The sequence below is a fragment of the Neltuma alba genome, unplaced genomic scaffold (genome assembly GCF_004799145.2).
Source record: "Neltuma alba isolate B1F8T4 unplaced genomic scaffold, ASM479914v2 tig00005686_pilon, whole genome shotgun sequence".
Classification (NCBI taxonomy): domain Eukaryota; kingdom Viridiplantae; phylum Streptophyta; class Magnoliopsida; order Fabales; family Fabaceae; genus Neltuma; species Neltuma alba.
Window position 1 is genome coordinate 94,080 of NW_021634198.1, and position 15,030 is coordinate 109,109.

Sequence of the window (15,030 nt, forward strand, 5' to 3'; positions counted from 1 at the left end):
GACTAGATGACCAGGAGTAGGCAAACGGGAAAGATACGTGTATAAATATGTATACGTCATAAATATCTTACATTTCAATTTTGTTTTGAAACGTACAAAATATATGCACTTATTGATACGTATGGTCAGAAGTTATTTCACTTTTATTTTGGCCGAATCTTTTTGGCCAGAATTTATTAAGCGGAAAGCACGATAGCCAAATCAAGGATGAAAAGTCAAATTAAGCATCTCGAAGCAGGCAAAGCAAGGGATTCCAAGTTCCAGCCTAAGGAGCCAGAAGTGAGAACAGAGCATCAAGTCCCCATACAATGTGCATATTGTCATTTGTCATCCCAGGAGCCTGATTGGGCGGGAACAGTTAATTTACAATGAGTCAAGTATAATAGCTCAGTAAGAAGACCACTACTGATTAACAACAGATGACAAAAAAAGGCCAAGTTCATAATTCTGATCACCTCAAGGCAATTGGAAGCGATGCAGGCAAGATCGTTGAAAACCGTGTTAGAAGAAACTGACTTCTCTGAGGTTGAAATAGAGTAGATAGTTGAAGCACGCAGTGTACAAGTTATGTGAAAAGAAGCCGCGGGGAGAACCATAACCCCAATCATCATACAAAGGGTGATTAGTCCAGAGGCAAATTCATCTGATTTGCTTCATGGGTCAACGTCTTCAGGGAAGGTGGCTTTGTCGGCATTAATATATTGCATTTCCTCCTTCCATGTCTGCAAAACCCCAACATCATTATCCAGAAAAGATAAAAATCTACCTAGCTGCATCAAGAACAACACACACAATGTTACGATTTACTACCTCATGTCGGAAAGAGATTCTCAAGCTGGGAACATTCGTCTTGCGAATATCATTTCCTTCGGGACCTCTCAAGAAATATTTATCCCCAAGCCAATGCGCCTGTGAAGGCAAGAAAAATTATAATAATCATGTCAATGCAAAAACGGAACATTCGAGAATCAGGAGCTATAAACAAAACGTTAAAGGAGTCTGTCCTCTGGAGAACCTTAATGACCAAATTAGTCATATTTTTCTTCTAAGGAATGGATTTCAACTATGGGACGGGTATTCAGCAATTCAAATTGCTAACCAGGGAATTACGTACCATATAAATGTAATAAGGATTAATTTCGCCTTATTTACACCTGGTGCATGAGGTGCTTGTCAATGCGCCCCATTTGACAATTTGCAATCAGTGAATAGGCACAGAACAACACTTTGGACCCGTGCCACGAATCATGGTATCCCATTAACTACCGTTACAGAACACCTAAATTCCAAGTATTGAACCACCAAGGAGCAAGACACATCCATACATAGTTTGTTCAGCACATGAAATCAACAATATAAAATATGAAATCTACAGTGAGCCGCACTATTAACAAGTCATGGAAAGTACAGCTCCTCTCATATACTTCATGGGGGATTTTTTAAATCTTCCTCCACACGCTTCATTGCGCTGTACAATTTTTACAGTTACTCCTTCAATCTTTTTTCACACATTTTCAACAGGGTTTAAAATTTATAAAACTAAGTACAATTTTCCAGAAAGTTATGATATATCTTGTGCATCGCATGGGAAAACACCAAGATACAATATAATAATTTAACTGCATATAGTACAATAGAGACCCACATGAACTAAAACATGAACAGACATTCCTCATTTACCTTAGCTTCATGGGAAAATCCAGACTGATAGACAGAATTTCTGGCTATCTCACACAAGTCACAGGCACTGAGCTTCCATACCTGTAAAATACACAATTTTGGTACATTACACATAACAACCCTTAAAATGAGCAAACAGAAGATTTGATGAAATTCTATCAGCCAAGGAATCAAAGATAAAGGCTTCAACTAGTGAGGAGCAAACCTTAGCAGCAACACTATATTCTTCTAGCAGTGGCTCTTTAGTCAGATGAATTTGCAGAGGATCATCGGAGGAGAGAGAGACATTCAGACCTCTCTGGAAAAACATGGGCATTGGATTGCGATGATAGTCCAAGAAAAGAGAATTATTGCTCAGGGGTGACATTGATAAACCAATCTGAAGATGGTATTGATACAAATTAGCAGAAAATCACAAGTTGCAAGAATTTCCCACTAAAACTATCTCAAGCTTAGTGTATCAACAACATCTCTCATGTGAGAAGGGCTCAAATCACTATATTGGCAGAATAATTTTTTTTGAGGTCTAACCTGTGCAAGGTAATATAAATATTGCAAAACTGGTGTTTTCCGCAGATTAATTCCATGGGAAATGTTATGGCAGAGGAGGAGAGCAGCAGCCAAATGATCAACATCACCTGCCTGCACAGCTATAATAGTTATACCCATTTCAACAGCGACCATAATGGATAGATTGTGATACAATGATATAAATGATAACCTCTCCACAATGAGGCCGCAATTTTATAGTGGTCATTCCTTTAGATTCACGCAACTGGAACCAACAGAAAAATATAATTAAGTTAAATTTGTAGATAAACAGAAACTCACTTAATTTGTTAAGGCTTGAAGCAGGATGAAAACAATAGAGACCTTATTTAGTGTATACAAGTTTGCATAGCAGTAATAAAGGTAGTAAGAATAAGCTGGATTAAATTCATTTGTCCACTCAGCTGGGGTTGGCATGTGCTTAGTTGGGCGCCTTTCTGGTTTACTTTCATCATCTACAAGATCAAATCCCACCACCTGTATTTCGTAATAGCTCAACATAGCACATCAGTACGTTACCAAAAAAATAATAATAATAATGCGGCAATATCGAGACTAAACAGCATAACTATTTCCTGTGTTCATTATTTAGACATCCTTTAAGAAGACCGCAATAAAAAGGAGTTGAGAGTGATTCATCATCGCTTAGCATTAGCTATCACTAACACTTAACAGAAATCCAGTACAGAGTATAATAGAAATAAAATTGTTGAACAAAGAATTTTTAGGTTGTATGTTTAGGTTTTCTGAGAGTTTTCTTTGGCTTCGGCTATCAGTGTATGTAACTTGATATGTTTGGTGATCAATAAAATGGACTTTTTTTTCTCAAAAAAAAAAAAGAATCAAATTTGAGTCCAAATTATCTCAGATGACAGATACCAACTTTGTGCTCAGCCACTTTTAACAACCCAAGGGGATACAAGAAGTTTCTGTACACCACATACGGGAATTATCACTCCAGAAGAAACTTAACAAGGCAAAAAATTATCTTCAATTGAAATATATGGACAGTCTTTAGTAGCAATAGGTAAGTTTCATATGGCAGCAAGGACAAAGCATCAGCCTAAGCATGTCTCGGGTACTGTAGCTAAAACATGGTTACAACAGCAGGTTAGAAGAAATGTTAAATACTCGGTAGTAATGCAACCTATTGATTGGGCAGATGCAAGCACACATAGGGGCTAATGTGCGTACAAAGTAAAAGATTGACTAACCTGCATCAAGAACAAATGTAATTGAGGATGAGAATTTGGATCCACTGTGGCTTCAAACAGAGGAATAAACACATTATCCAGAATATTTTGAAATGAGGTAACAGTTCCCATCTTCTTGTACACATTGTATAGCCGTGGTAACTGTGCCAATGGAAGATTAGAAGAAGAACATAGTTAATAAGCAATAGTCCCATAGCTCAAACAAGACACAAGGGAAAAGATTGCATCAGATCCTGAATAAAATCTTGCAAAACAAAGATCAAAATGTTAAAGGACCATACAGGGAATTGTTGCAGGGGGTTTTTTATACTTTTATCTCCTTGTTTAAAGAATTGGATTTATTCTATATAATTTTCCAGATGTACATTCTTTCCTTAATGATGTGATCAATTTTTTGAAATAAGACCATTTTGGCAACACATTCAAAGAAAAGACAAAGAAAGAAAAGAAAAACCCACCCCAGTGACTCCCAAGAAAGTTTGACACACAAATTAGATCTGCTTAGGTGTGCTTTATCCAGAACTACTTAGAATAAAGATACTTAGACTAGAAGAACACTTGGGAATGTTATTGCGCTGTGAAATCTGATGGATTCAACTGGCTCTCCGTTCTGTTTGGTGGAAAGGCTCAAAATCTTTTCCTAATAGGTGTACTAGGGCAAGGCGAATTCCAACTCCTTCATTAGCTGATCTAGTTCTCCCTCTTTTCAATATATATCCTATAGCTTGCAGAAATAACTGCACGTCATGTCGGCCTCTCACTATGGGTCTGCTGCATCAAAAGAAAGAGAAGCCCCGTCCCTCTCTTTCCTTTTATGAGCCCGCCTGTCTAGCTGATCTTTAAGCTTCCAAGGATTCCCTGGTGCCCCCCCTCCCCAAAAAAAAAAAACCCACAAAAGAGATCTTATTCCCTTTTGGTTGTTCCTTCAGGTCCTAAAAGTTGCAATAAGATAAGGAACGATTGCTCCTGTGGAAAACTATACAAATGAAGGCTACTGTAATGTATTAAAACTGATTCTGCCTTACACGCATGCGAAGTCAGTCTGTACCAATCTCACAGAAAGATGAAATGACAAATAAATGAAAACCAACACTAACTTTTGATGCAGTGATCAAACAGATCTGGGGTCCAATGATCAATCATCACACCATGCATTCACAAAAAAATGCTGCAAGAATAGGAGTCTGAATAACAAATTACCTGAATTAACCATATTGCACTCTCACTATAAAGGGAATTGTTTACAAACCAACTTGCCAATTGATCCCATTCACTCTGTTTTCTTCCATACACGGAAATCCTATACTCAGCCATCTGCAAATTTTACGTGTACAAATGAATCAAGATATGAAATATTACCCCAGTAAAGAATCCGCCACCAAACAGATAATAAACCTGATATTTGCTTGCTTCAAGATCTGACAAAACTTCCTTTGTTACTTCAGCCAAAAACCTTCCTGTGCATTTTGGGTGGCCTTTAGTTATTGTGAATTGCAAAAGAAATCCACTTATAACCCTAAGATTTATTATAAGTTACTAAGCTGTATAAATTATTGGCATCTTCCTATTCTCAAACAAACCTTGGATAAGGTTATCCTGTTTTAAGAATATCTCCCTCAGTCTGCTTTGTCCACAAGGATTATACTTCAGGTTGAATTTGTCAAATCTATGGAAGGTGCTCTTATCCGCATGACAGTCCAGCAAATCAACATTCAGATCATACCTGCACATGAATTGCTACTATTCAGACAACATGAAAATATGTAACCACACCATAGATATGTAGGACTACTGTAGTTGATAGTCAAGCAGAACTACAGTACTGCATACCCTGTCAAATCCAAGCTCTCAAACACCTCCTTCAGTGTCATATACTTTCCATCTCTAAATATTACAACCTGCCAACATAGGATAATAACGTAACTAAGAAGCACCGGCAATCTAAAAATTAGAAGAGCAAAAATGAAAAGTGGGGTCAAAAGAAGCTAAACATGAATTAAAAGATAAATTCATAACAACTTCCACCTCATCAGGTTCTTTTTTTAACTTTGACTTAATGAAGCGCAGTAGATGCTTCTGATTCATGCACGCAGAATGATGGATATGAGTATCAACTTTTCTAATATTATAAAAATCTCGGTGTGGTGCACTTTTCTGGTCCAAAAATTCCCTGTCTGCCTTCAGTAACAGATGAAGGCGGAATTTCTGCATAATGATCAGATGAAGGCTATAATTAAATGCCACAGGGGGGGTGCAGAAATCAGATAAAAATAAATTAAGAAAAACAAACTTACTTCCTCAAGGAATCGTAGCCTATGGTAGCATGCAGAGCGAACATTTCCATTAGCCATAACTTTAAGAACATAATGCATATCAGTAAAAAACTCCGTTGAGTTTGCAACTGGGAAGAGCTCTTCAGAGTCTGCAAAACAGTTTCTTCGAAAGCTCAGTTGTTTGGATTTGAAATAAACAAAATATTCTTACTAAGGAAACTGAAAAGGATTATCCATGTTTAATCGTAGCCAAATCAACATGTATTATATAAAATTTTTAGGAAGATACACTATCCATACGTCATGAACCATGTTGACTCATTTCAGATTCCATGCAAACACTGGGCACACAATCAAGTTGTTACACATACACACACATATCAACACTGTTTTGGGAATTCTCCAAACACAATAAGCATTTGGAAAAACCTAAATAGTAAAATGAATGGTGCTAAGTTAATTGAGGAAAAAAATCATTTTCTTAATCATAGACAATTCGCTAGACATATATCAAAACCACTGTAGGACTTTCTCCTAACAGTATGCTTTTGGGACAAGCGCGTCTTTGGCATTGCATGGCATCAAAACCTTTATGTGCTGTGACTAAGTGGTTAAGAGTTTACTTTTTGCCATCCAGCATTCTCCAAATTAAATTATATTACATGACTGAATATGGTGGGATTGCGCTTTGTCCATGCTCAAAGCTCAGAACACAGTCGTTTGAAGAGAGTTTAGAGATATAACTAAAAGTCAATCCAAGACCTTCTCCTAAAAGATTCCCCTTTTGGAAAGAAGTGGTCCTTGATGCCTACTAAGGACCAGTTTCAGTGCTTACCATTTTTACTTGCATAAACATGCACAACTCCATCTTCCATCCTAAAGTGATGCTGTTTGAAACAACAAAAGGTCGGTTATAATGATATCAAACTAACAATCAAAAGAAAAATGACTTACTAGTTTACATACAGATTTAACTTGCAGCAGAAAATATCTAACACAGATCCATAATGGACAAGCAGCGAACATACTGGTGATGGTTCAACTGTGTCAAAGTGATATGGATCAGAGTTCTTTGCCAAAGGTTTGGCCTTCCAAGGAGCAACATTTTCTCGGTAAACATATTTCTTACGCAAATTCAAGCATTCACGAATCATCTTGCATACTTCCTCTTCTTCAATATTCGTGGACTCTGAAGGTTTTGTAAAGAAGAAAAGGACAAGTCAAATATTTACCTCTTCAATATCTCCTCGTAAGTAAAATAAAGGAAAACATACTACCCGGTTTAATATGGCTAAAAACATTTGTAACACCATTTGCCTCAAAATTGGGAGCAAAATGGAAAGATAATATAAACATGTAACATGCATGGCAGAAACAATTCAAAAAATATGTAGCATAAAAAGAATTTGGAAGCAATAAGCAGACAGAACATGATAGGAATGTGAAGGCACCTTGCACTGCAATTCCTGGTGGCAAGATAGTATTGGAAAACGTGAGACCATTTCCCACTAAATTTACAGAAGTTGATCCTGTTTTTCCATCATGTTGCATATCTGCACCAGCTTTAGGTTCTTTTATGGTCTCACTGCTCATCTGGCTGTTTACACAGCTCGCATCATCACCTCTAATTGGAATAGCAGACAAACTGCATATGTTTGTACTTACTCCCTGCAGCAACACACGTCAGTTGAAAACACGGATATAAGACTACGAGTAATACTTTGCTAAAAGCGAGTCACCTCTCAATTGAGAGAATTAAGGATCCTGAACCAATACAATCAAATGTGATTGAGAGAATTAAGGATCATGCACCAATACTATCAAAACTGTCACATTACAAAAGCATCCGTTCATTTCTAATTTCTTAGAATTGTCAATTATTTGAATACTATCTTGACAAATACTAAGCAGTTCGTCTAGAACTCAATAAATATATACAACATCATTGTAGAAAGAGGTCCGCAGGAGCTAAGAAAGTATATTCTCACATAATTATTTGAAGAGTCCATATCCCCCGCATAGAAAGGAATACGATCATCATTTTCAAGGCCAGGTCCTTCTTCGTCAGAATCTTCAGCGCTTTCAAAGGTATTACGGCTGGGAGACCTTGGAGTCTTAATTCTACTAATAGATGCTATTCTTTTGTAGGAACATGAAAGCTGAGCGTTCTCTCCTGTAAAAACCACAGAGCAAACAGAAGGCAAACGACAATTCAAAAATAATTTCTTCTTGATTAAAATTGCACCTCCACATCGCAAGAAGAACAATTTCAGTCTTCCTTGCGTCCAGCCTGTAGCTATAAACATAAATGAAATAGCATATCCTTTGAGAAAAACTAACGAAATTAATCCAGAACTTGAAAAACATACTATCCCTTTGATTCGTTCGATGTGGAGCAATCCCTGAGGAAACAAAGTTCAGATTATCCAACGAAGAAGCACGAGCCTGAGCTTCATAACCCGCTGACTGCTCAAACTTGCCGTCCTCTTCGAACCAGTCAGTTCTAAACGCAACATCTGGTAATGACGAAGAGATTCTATAACTCCGATGCCCGGTCTCGTCCGCGGACCTGGACAAGCTTCGAGAATAATCTTTCATATCAACAGCCGTTCCTCCACCGTCGGAACCAAACTCTCCGAGGTCATCGCCGTCGTATTCATCATCACCACCACTATAGAGCTCTTCTTGCTCCCCTTTAAGCCGGAAGTGCGAGAGTGTGTGCGGCGGATCTCGATGAGGCGGCGAAGTACCTGGTCGACACTGCGCTTGTGAATGTAGAAGGCGGAAAGAGCCATCAAAGAGGCTCCAAAAAAGGCCGCCATTGCCAAGTGAAGAGATGGTGGCGTGGAAGACGGAGGATCCATAAGATGAAAATCAACAAGTCCCAATGTTTGAGTACGTGTAAGCGAACAGTGAATGAAGTGAACTGAAGAGGAAGAAGATGATGAAATGGTAAGCCGGCGCGCGTTCTCGTGCGTCCTTCACAGGTCGTGTTTGGTAATATCGTTGAATGTGGCAGTTTCTCACTTGCTCAAAGCGTTTAAGCTTTTGGAAAGTCGACCGGAGAACAAAGCCGGTTTTCCGTTTTCCCGCAGAGGCTTAGTGGGGTTGGGACCCACTAGAAGCACAGATGGCAAAGCGTTGGGTCGTCATGTGGATCTTCAAATTTGAGGCCGAGGCCGAGGCCCAGTCCATTACTTTTATAGGCCCAAAGGCCCAGTCTAGTTTGAAACTCCACCTGGGTTGAACTTTAGGATTCCCTTTTTATTTTAATGCAACTATATTATGGCAAGCCCGCGCTTGTAAATTCTATTAGAGAAAACTGGGACAGCCGGACAGCTACCCTGTGACAGGAAGGGCAAAAAAGTTGACAGCAAAAGTGATGATCTTCCAGGGCCATTTATAATACATGTACTAAATTACACTATAAAAAAATCTTATATTTAGGATCGTATCAATACTAATTAGTGGCTTTGACTTGATGCATAAGACTTTCCACTTTATACAATTTCCATAATTAATATCAAACAAATTTTTTTAAAATTTTTTAATTTGAATTAGGATTCATCCTAGAACATTCATCTGGAACTAGAACTAGAATTCAGAATGATTCGGCAAAATTCTTTTTTTTCCCCCCTAAAGAACAGGTATCCTCCTATTAGAGGCAATTCTATTCGAAATACTGTTAGGTATTAAATGTAGACACCTCTTCTAATAGGGATTCGAACCTTGATTTGTCATGTTGTAAGTGACTAGTCTCTTCTGTTAGACCCAATCCCTATTGATTCAACAGAATTCTTAACATTTGCTGGTTCTGAACAATATCAGCCACCTGGAAATCAGTTTGTTTTGGTTTCCAGGCCCATATTTAAAGCCGGGCTTCTTAAGGAGATCAATTGCATTCCACTTGGGCCCAAATGAAGACACAAAAATGAGCCCAATTAACCGATGAGACTTGTACGTATTCCTGGGCTTTCATAGGCATGAAACTGTTAAATACCCTGCAGCATCACGGACCTCATGATGATAACAAGAATTAGTGGTTTATAAAAATGTTTAAATAGAAATCAAACCATAATTTTAAAAGTAATTTTACGGTATACAGAATAAACATGTGGAAGAATTTATCTCGATTTGTAAAAAAGTACTTTTGGAAAGCACTTTTAAGCAAACCCAAACACCTTCTTAGTTGGTAACAAGTGGATTCGTACCTCATAAAATTAAAGGTTCAAATCCTGATAATTTATTTTAGGGTTAATATAATATTTGATCTCTCAGATTTGTCTTCATTTTAGTTTTTATCATTCAAGTTTCAAAACATAGGTTTTGCTTTCTCAAGAGGCAAAATGATCCAAGTTTTTATTGGATTATAAGAATCAATGTTTGAAATGAAAGAAATTTGAGAGATCAAAATCTATGATTTTAAATTTGAGAGACCAAAACCAAAATGAGGATAAACTTGAGAGACCAAGATTTGTATTAACCATTTATTTTATAATTATTAGTTTTAATTAACAAAATCAATACTAATTGCTTAAGATTACAAGAAGATTAAACTTCAGCCTCTCACTTATTGGGGAATTTCTATGTTATGACACTAGATGACGTAATTATTAATTTTTCACTCAGCTTATCTGCACATTAACCTCTACAAATTATTTACAAGTCAAATTAAAAGCATCATGCTTGGATATAAAAATAAAACTAAAACCTGTCCCTCCTTTACTCACACACACACACTCTTAAGTGACTTCATTGTTGTGCAGCACATGAGAGTGCACACCATCCCATCTCCTATTAGAGCACTCACTTCCATTTCCATCACGCGTTTACTTTTTCTCCCTTTTGGCAGAAAAGATAAAAATAGACACATTTAAAATATTTCATTATACTCCTCCGGTCCTAATTATAAGACCCAATTGACTTATTTGAGGAGATTAAGGAAGTAAGTTAAGTTGATTATTTATAATAAATAAGTGTTGTTATTCCTAAAATATCCTTGCTAATTAAGTATATTGGCTAAAACTATCATTATTAGAAGGACTATCTTTGAAAAAAAATGTATAAATATAAGAGATAAAATGGATTGGGTCTTATAATTAGGACCAAATAAAAAGTCAAATTGGGTCTTATAATAAGGACCGGAGGAGTATTATATAAGATTGATTCTAAGACGAATGGCACTACTATATATTCATAAACAAAGGGAATTTCAATCAAAAGATTCTCATCCAAAATCAGCACGCATTCTAATTTACTTCAAAAGTTGATTATATTATTAAATAAATACAGATCATTGGAACTATGAAGTCAACTTTTATTATCATATATGTGGAAGACACTATGATGAGAGATATCATGATTTTTTGAAACTGGGAAAACAAAATAGGAAAAATTAGGTTTTTTTTTTTCCCTATTGCTCTAAACATTGCTCATCACCACGATGACATGTTGGTAGGCATTGAATTCCATTTTGTATTATTCATCACCATTTTCTTATTGAATTTATTGTTAGAGGACTATTTGTAATATATCTTATGTATCTCAAAGTAAAAATATTGAACTTTTGAGCAATATGTCCATAACTTTATGAATTTTAAGATATTGACGCTCTGTTCTGCTGCACATTTTTTAGGTTATGTTAGTGAGTTAGATAAGGGGGGAAAAGTAATTATGGCATGAGAAAAATGTGAAAGTATATCCAAAAGCTACTCGTTTTGCCTAATTAGAAAAGAGGTTCCATCGTGGAATAATGGAATGTGAGTAACATAACCAGAGCCTCAATCTATGGCACTTTTCAAACACTAATTAATCCTCCGTCCATTTTGGATTGGGAGGGAAAAAAAATTGGAAAAATAATACTCCTCTGATCCTAAATATAAGACTCTTATAAGGGTTTTATATTTATAACAAGAAGAGTATTATTTCTTTTTGTTTTGATGAAAGAGAGAAAATATGGAAGAAAGAGGATGTATAAATGCCACAATAACAATAATATCCTTCCTTATGTGCTGATTTATTATATATCACGTCATCATTCATGACAAAACTACATGAAAAAAAAATTATCAAAAAATTTGTACGTAAGAATATCAGAAAAAATAAATTTTCATATTTGTACATGTTGAAAAAATAAATAGAAATATTTTTTTATATTCGTGAAAATGATTTAGTAGGGTTTAATAAAGGGAAAAAAAAAAAGGTGGTGAAAGTCACTCAGTGGTTGGCTGACGGAATGGCGAAGGGCAGCAATTGAAGAAGAATTTCATCCCAAAGTACGTCCCTACCGAGAAAGAAAACTTGGGAGGAATTATGATAAATCCAACTCCTCTCCCCCCCCCCCCCACACATTTCTTCCATCATCCAAATTCCAAATAAAAACAAATTACAACAATCCTCATGTATACTGTCTCGTGTTTTGTTTCACCTCAAATTTTACTCCCACCCAAACATAAGGTTACATCCCGGACAGAAGGGAGTAATAAAAGTACTCTCCATATCTCTTATTATAAGAAACAATAACTAAATTCACGCGGTTCAAAAGAGTAGTTAAATTTAATTAAAAGCAATAAATATATTAAAAAACATACTACCTCCGGTCCTAATTATAAGGCCAGTTGACTGATTTCAGGAGATTAAGGAAGTAAGTTGAGTTAGTTATTTGTCCTAAATAGGTGTTGCCTTTCATAAAATATCCTTACTAATCAAGTGTATTGACTAGAACTATCATTGTTAGAAGGGCTACTTTGGAAAAAAAATGTATAAATATGAAAGACAGTGGATTGGGGTTGTATATTTAGGATCAAAATAAAAGTCAAACAGAGTCTTATATTAAGGACCAGATGTAGTATTTTTTTTATTATACCTTTATTTGTGAAAGAATATATGAAAGATAATAAGTGAAAATATATTGTAGATAAATAAAAAGTAACATATATTTGATGGGATAAGATTAGTTTAACATATCAGAAATAAAAAATTTATTCCTTATTTATTCAGAGAAACTACTATGAAAGCGATTGTTTCCAACCAAGAGAGTTAAAAAAAAAAAAAAAAAACCTCTCTTTTTCCATGCTTCATATCTGAAACAATGGAAAAGCAGAAACGAAAGATTTAGATCTGTTCATTTGGGGTCATACCTGCATTTACATTGGATGGTAGTGGAAGCTGCATGCCCCCAGGGAGGGGTCGGTCAAGGATAAGATTTAGGTTCATACATAGTGGGGTGGATCAATTTCGGCCATTTCAAAACGTGGTACCACGTTCTTTCATTTCTTTACTGTGTTGCGCATCACTTTCGGTCCTTCCCACTACATGCACACGCAATCCACACATTTTGTGGCACACAGTCACAAAATAGCCTCTTTCATTTTGAATTCTCCTGCCCTCAGTAATCAGTGGTGTCTTTTGCTCCTGTAATCTCGTACAATGATGTTTTGTCCCTACCTTATCTTAGTCCTGTTTGCTATTTATTGTCCTTGTCACTATCACAATAGCCACCTTTTTTTTCCCTGCCCCTGTTCTGGAATTTCCCTAGGTTCATCTCCCTGTGTTTCCCTGCCTATTTTTGGAAATCCAATTTGAGTTACTCTTTTCATTTCTCAGTTAATTTCAATTTTATAAATTTTTCCTTAATTTTTGTTTGCAATAAAAATGAAACCTGTAAAAAAAAAAAAAGAATGAACAGTTAGTTGTCCTAACTGTAATGCTTTACGTGAGGTTTTGAGTTTGAGACTGATGTTAACATATTTGCGTATATATACGTGTTTGATTGTATTATATTATATTCGGTTTTTAATATAAGAACTCATTTGAATTTTATTTTGATCATGGATATGAGACCCCAATCTACTTTATCTCTCATGTTTATCTATTTTTTCTCAAAGTAATCCTTGTAATAATAATAGTTCTAACCAATACACTTGATTATGAGAAATATTTTATGAAAGACAATACATATTTATTACAAATAACTAACTTAGTTAATTTTTTTGATATACCAAATTAGTTAACTAGTTCTTATATTAATGATGAGGGTAGTATATTAAGAAAAGGAAAATGTAAAAAAGAGGGAATGATGGTTAGGCCTAAAATAATATTATCTAAAAATGACAGTTCCAAAGGTAACTCTCAATTTGCAACTCATTTTTAAAAATATTTTCAGGAGCATAAGTGTCATTAATTAAATCGATCTTTTGAGATTTAAATGCCATTCTCCCTAAAAAATGTAAGAATTAAAAAAAAAGTTAAATTTAGATAATCTAATTTTAATTAATCAGCATGGTTTCTTAAGGACATGCCCTCTGACGGGAAAAAAATTTAAGGATGTGCCCTCCACAAAATCCAAATTATTATTCTTTTTAACTCGTTGCAAAATCCACATTATCCTATGGGATCTGCTTTCTCCACTAACTCATATTTCATGCATGCGCCATCTATGACAATGCTGAAATGTAATACTACCACTATTGATAAGAACAAGCATTTATAACAATGATCACTAAGCAACAACGTGTAAATAATTTGGATTACAAAATACTACCTCTGCTATTTAATATAAGACCCTGTTAGACTTTTATTTTGATTCTAATATAAGACCCCAATCTATTTTGTCTCTTATATTTATACATTTTTTTTCAAAGTAACCCTTCTAACAATGATAGTTCTAATTAATACACTTGATTAGCAAGGATATTTTAGGAAAGACAACACCTATTCAGGACAAATAACTAACTTAACTTACTTCATTAATCTCCTCAAATTAGTCAACTGGCTCTTATAATTAGGACCGGAGGTAGTAGTTACTCCCTTCCAGTCTTACATATAAGTTACAGTTATTTTTAGGATAAAACTGATTTTTAATTTACATAATCTCTCACAAGGTCCATAATTTCACATCACAACCAACCTTTTAATTTCTTTTGTAGACCTCCGATCCATCGACGTCGAGTTATCTTCAACCTGGAAATTAGAGATGAACTTCTTTTTTTTTGACCAGCGAGATGAACCACTATCATCTCATCTCATCAACATAATTAAGTTTGGACAGTAAACATCGCATAGCTTGACTAAACCCATATAGACCTGTCAAACTTATCCCATAAAATCGGACAAGCTGATATAAGTTGTGGGGTTTCCTGTAGCGCAAATGAAAACATGGAAAATTTTGAGGTGATTTTTTGGTACAGTTTTGATGGGACTTGAGTTAGATAAATATTCTTTCATTTTTCTTATTTTTAAAATTACATATATACCTTTTACTTGATTATTATTGTTTGAATATGAAAATTTTCATTATTCTTTTTTTAGTGAAA

General features: G+C 35.4%; 1 protein-coding gene across 1 annotated transcript; it reads right to left on the reverse strand.

Annotated features, from left to right (window-relative positions):
• Window positions 1–206: 206 nt before the first annotated feature.
• LOC114748351 (probable AMP deaminase) lies at window positions 207–8,720 on the reverse strand. The gene is made up of 19 exons (XM_028936727.1): window positions 8,086–8,720; window positions 7,705–7,889; window positions 7,168–7,384; window positions 6,745–6,905; window positions 6,552–6,603; window positions 5,738–5,865; window positions 5,469–5,648; window positions 5,274–5,341; window positions 5,024–5,166; window positions 4,839–4,900; window positions 4,644–4,757; window positions 3,444–3,584; window positions 2,554–2,706; window positions 2,402–2,455; window positions 2,212–2,322; window positions 1,886–2,059; window positions 1,681–1,761; window positions 811–909; window positions 207–722 (listed from the first exon to the last, which is right to left on the reverse strand). Exons 1-19 carry the CDS (start codon window positions 8,312–8,314, stop codon window positions 654–656), a joined length of 2,421 nt encoding a protein of 806 aa, XP_028792560.1. The 5' UTR covers window positions 8,315–8,720; the 3' UTR covers window positions 207–653.
• Between the last annotated feature and the right edge of the window lie 6,310 nt (window positions 8,721–15,030).

Excerpts from the sequence above, each read along its gene's own strand:
- LOC114748351 (XM_028936727.1), bottom strand. The coding sequence starts at position 8,314 with ATGAAAGATTATTCTCGAAGCTTGTCCAGGTCCGCGGACGAGACCGGG. Across the intron at positions 4,901-5,023 it reads ACAGGATAACCTTATCCAAG|GAAGGTTTTTGGCTGAAGTA; the intron begins GTTTGTTTGAGA and ends CAAAATGCACAG. Across the intron at positions 4,758-4,838 it reads TTGAAGCAAGCAAATATCAG|ATGGCTGAGTATAGGATTTC; the intron begins GTTTATTATCTG and ends TAAAATTTGCAG.